This window comes from Chlorella variabilis (genome assembly GCF_000147415.1).
Source record: "Chlorella variabilis unplaced genomic scaffold CHLNCscaffold_8, whole genome shotgun sequence".
Taxonomy (NCBI): Eukaryota; Viridiplantae; Chlorophyta; class Trebouxiophyceae; order Chlorellales; family Chlorellaceae; genus Chlorella; species Chlorella variabilis.
Window position 1 is genome coordinate 1,266,660 of NW_005435080.1, and position 2,827 is coordinate 1,269,486.

The 2,827-nt window shown below is 67.1% G+C and overlaps 2 protein-coding genes across 2 annotated transcripts in view; both read right to left on the reverse strand.

The window, feature by feature from the left end:
- Window positions 1-12: 12 nt before the first annotated feature.
- On the reverse strand, window positions 13-2,242 carry CHLNCDRAFT_22375 (hypothetical protein; the record flags this gene model as incomplete). The annotated part of the gene is made up of 8 exons (XM_005848461.1): window positions 13-72; window positions 285-468; window positions 636-739; window positions 1,001-1,294; window positions 1,468-1,587; window positions 1,681-1,832; window positions 1,912-2,011; window positions 2,141-2,242. Coding segments are annotated over 8 exons (1,116 nt in total), but the record flags the coding sequence as incomplete, so codon positions are not given.
- Window positions 2,243-2,607: 365 nt separating this feature from the next.
- CHLNCDRAFT_51897 (hypothetical protein) overlaps window positions 2,608-2,827 on the reverse strand; it is a gene marked incomplete at both ends in the record, with an annotated part of 1,332 nt that continues 1,112 nt past the window's right edge. The window contains one exon of the mRNA XM_005848462.1: window positions 2,608-2,793. Within this exon, the coding sequence (XP_005848524.1) occupies window positions 2,608-2,793 (186 nt within the window). The remainder of the gene's footprint in view (window positions 2,794-2,827) is intronic.

Below are 2,827 nucleotides of genomic sequence, written 5' to 3' on the forward strand. Positions count from 1 at the left end.
GATCCCACCCCCAAACGCGTCGGCCTGGAACTCAAACCGCCGGCTCAGCAGGTTGCTCAGCAGGCCCAGCACCTGCGGGGGCCCAGGGCGGGAGGAGCACGGTACAAGGGTCGGGAGGCAGGCCCACATATCTGCTGTGTGCCCTGGTCATGCAACACCTTACTTAGTACATGGGGGTAGGGCATGCAGATGGGCGGGCAAGGCATGCCGGCATCGACGGCACCGCCGGCATGCATGCTGTGCCGCGGGCCCAGCCGCCGCCCGCCCCGCCCCGCCCCACTGACCTCGTCGAAGGGCCCAATGACGGCGTTGAACAGCAGGAAGGCGCCCAGCGCGGGCTGCTGGCCGGCGGGGAAGCCAAAGGAGGCGAAGAGGGAGGGGCTGGTGCGCACCAGCGTGAAGAGCAGCAGCTGCACCAGCGACACCGCCTGGTGCGCCGCCAGCAGCTTGGGCATGTGCCGCAGCTTCCTGCGGGGGGAGGGGGGAGGGGCGCCGCACGCAGAGCAGCCAGGGCTGGACTAGTGTTGAGCTTGCAGGGGGCAGGCAGCCCTACGTGATAGGCACAGCTTGGGGGCAAGAGAGGAGCTGCAGGCAGCGCCCCAGCCAGCCCAGAACCTTCAGGCAGGCCCTCTCACCAGTGCCCCAGCTCGTGCGCCAGCACAGCCACCACCTGCTCGCGGCTGCACTGCTGTATCAGCGTGTCGTACAGGACGATGCGCTTGTTGGAGCCAAAGCCGTACTGCGGTGTGTGTGTGGGTGGGGGGGGGGGGGGAACCGGGGGCAGCCTGTTTGGGGGGCGCCACGGGGAATGCCATGCTGGGTGTGTGCGTGCGCGGCTGTGTGGCGCACATCCAGCTGAGAAGCACACGCACACAGCAGCACTGGCCCCGGCCCCATGTGTCCAGCTGGCTTGGCCGCCCTGCCACACACGCACACACACATACACGCGCGCACACACGCACACACACAGCAACACACTGGCCACGCCCAGCACACGCACCATGTATGCGTTGGAGTGTGCTGAGCGCGTGGAGCCGTCGATGACAAACAGCTTCCTGAGGGGGAAGGCCAGCGAGGCCGCCAGCTCCTCGATCCCCTCCCGCAGCGGCCCCGCCTCCAGCGGCTGGAAGGTGTTGAACAGCGGGGCGATGAGGGTGGGGTACGCGGTGACGGCGAAGAGGGAGAGGGCCAGGAGGAAGGCCCACAGGTAGAGCCCCACGTAGGGCGAGCTGCGCTGCAGGATGTACGTGAAGCCCGCCACCACCGGCGGCAGCAGCAGGCAGCCCAGCAGCGCCTGCGGGGCAGGGGGGGCGCGGGGCAGGGGCCAGGCGCCGCTTTGTCAGCCGCTGGATGCACGCGCGGCGGCCTCGCAGGCCGGGGTCCTGGCTGCTGGCGCTGGCTGGCTGGCTGCTGACCTGCGTGCCTCCCCGCCCTCTCCTGCTCCGCCCCTGCCGCCCCCACACCCACCGACTTGGCGGCATCCAGGAGGAAAGTCTTGGGGCTGGTCTTGTTGAATCCGTGGCGCGCCTCCAGCACGAATGTGGCGTAGGCAGACCAGGGCAGGCCCAGCACCAGCGAGAGGCAGGCCTGCAGCAAAGGGTGTGTGCGTGGACGCGTGGCAGCACATCGCCTGTGAAGAAGGCAGTGGCTGCACAGCGCCAGCCCTGAACGCCAGCCCACCTGGATCAGCACCCAGGCAACGGTCTGCGGGATCTCGCCGTCCCAGCCCCACCGCGCCAGCAGGGCGCCCGCCAGACGCCAGGTGGCGGGCAGGAAGCCCGCCAGCAGCAGGCCGGTGTTGAGCACGAAGTCCCACTGGCCGTGCACCATGCCTGCAGGCAGAGGGAGGGCTGGGGTGGGCGGGAGTGGTCGCTCTGGCTCTGGGATTAGCAGGCTCACTAGTACACTCACTGTAGCGCAGCTTGTCCTGGTTGTAAGCCCGCTTCTTCTCAAACTCCTCTTTACTGTACAGATGGGCCACCACTGGCGGCGGCGCTGGCAGCCGCAGCGCCTGTGCCACAGCAGCAGCAGCCACAGGCATGCGTGAGCGGCGACGGCGGGGCGGTGGCGGCATCAGCGGCTGGCGGTGGCGGCGGCGATCCCGTCGTCAGCCTGCACCCCAAAACGCGGCTTTGCTCACATGTTGCTGGCGAGTGTCCAGGTAGGTGTGTACCAAGAATACAGCAGTGTTGAAGACGGCCACGGCCTCCAGCCACGGGAAGCCGTCACCAGATGCCACCATTACCGCCAAGTCCTGTGCGAAAGACTGTGTCTGCGGGTGACTGATCGCGTCGCAAAGAGTGCCATGCGACGGCGGCACCAGGTGGCGCAGCGGGCGGGACAGGCGGCATGGGCACACTGCCTCACGGTGCTTCAGCTATTTGAGTTACATTCCCTGGATGCCAGGTGCATGTGATAAGAAACCAAACCAGGGCGAAAAGGAGGGCAGGAGAGCAGAGCGAGACGGACAGAGCACATGAGAGAGCGGCAGCATCAGCAGAAACAGCAGAGGCAAGTTGGGTCAGGAAAAAGCTACTGGAAGAGGCTGTTGCCTCGGTCAGGTCAAGTTGCAGGTGCAGCGCCGCGGGCTGCTGCTGCAGCGCCGGGTCACTGCTGCTCCTCATCCTCTGCCGTCGCCAGCTTGCTGCGCTTGGCGCTGTTGGTGTAGCTGCGCAGCACAAACTCGTTCTCCGCGTGCGGCTGGTCCAGCGTGCCCAGCTTGATCTGGTAGAGCTTGAGCTCAAACCGGGGCCCGCACTCCTTGAGGGTGATGCTCTTGGCGCCCTTGGGCATCTCGTAGGTGTGGTGGCGGAAGGAGATGTAGTCG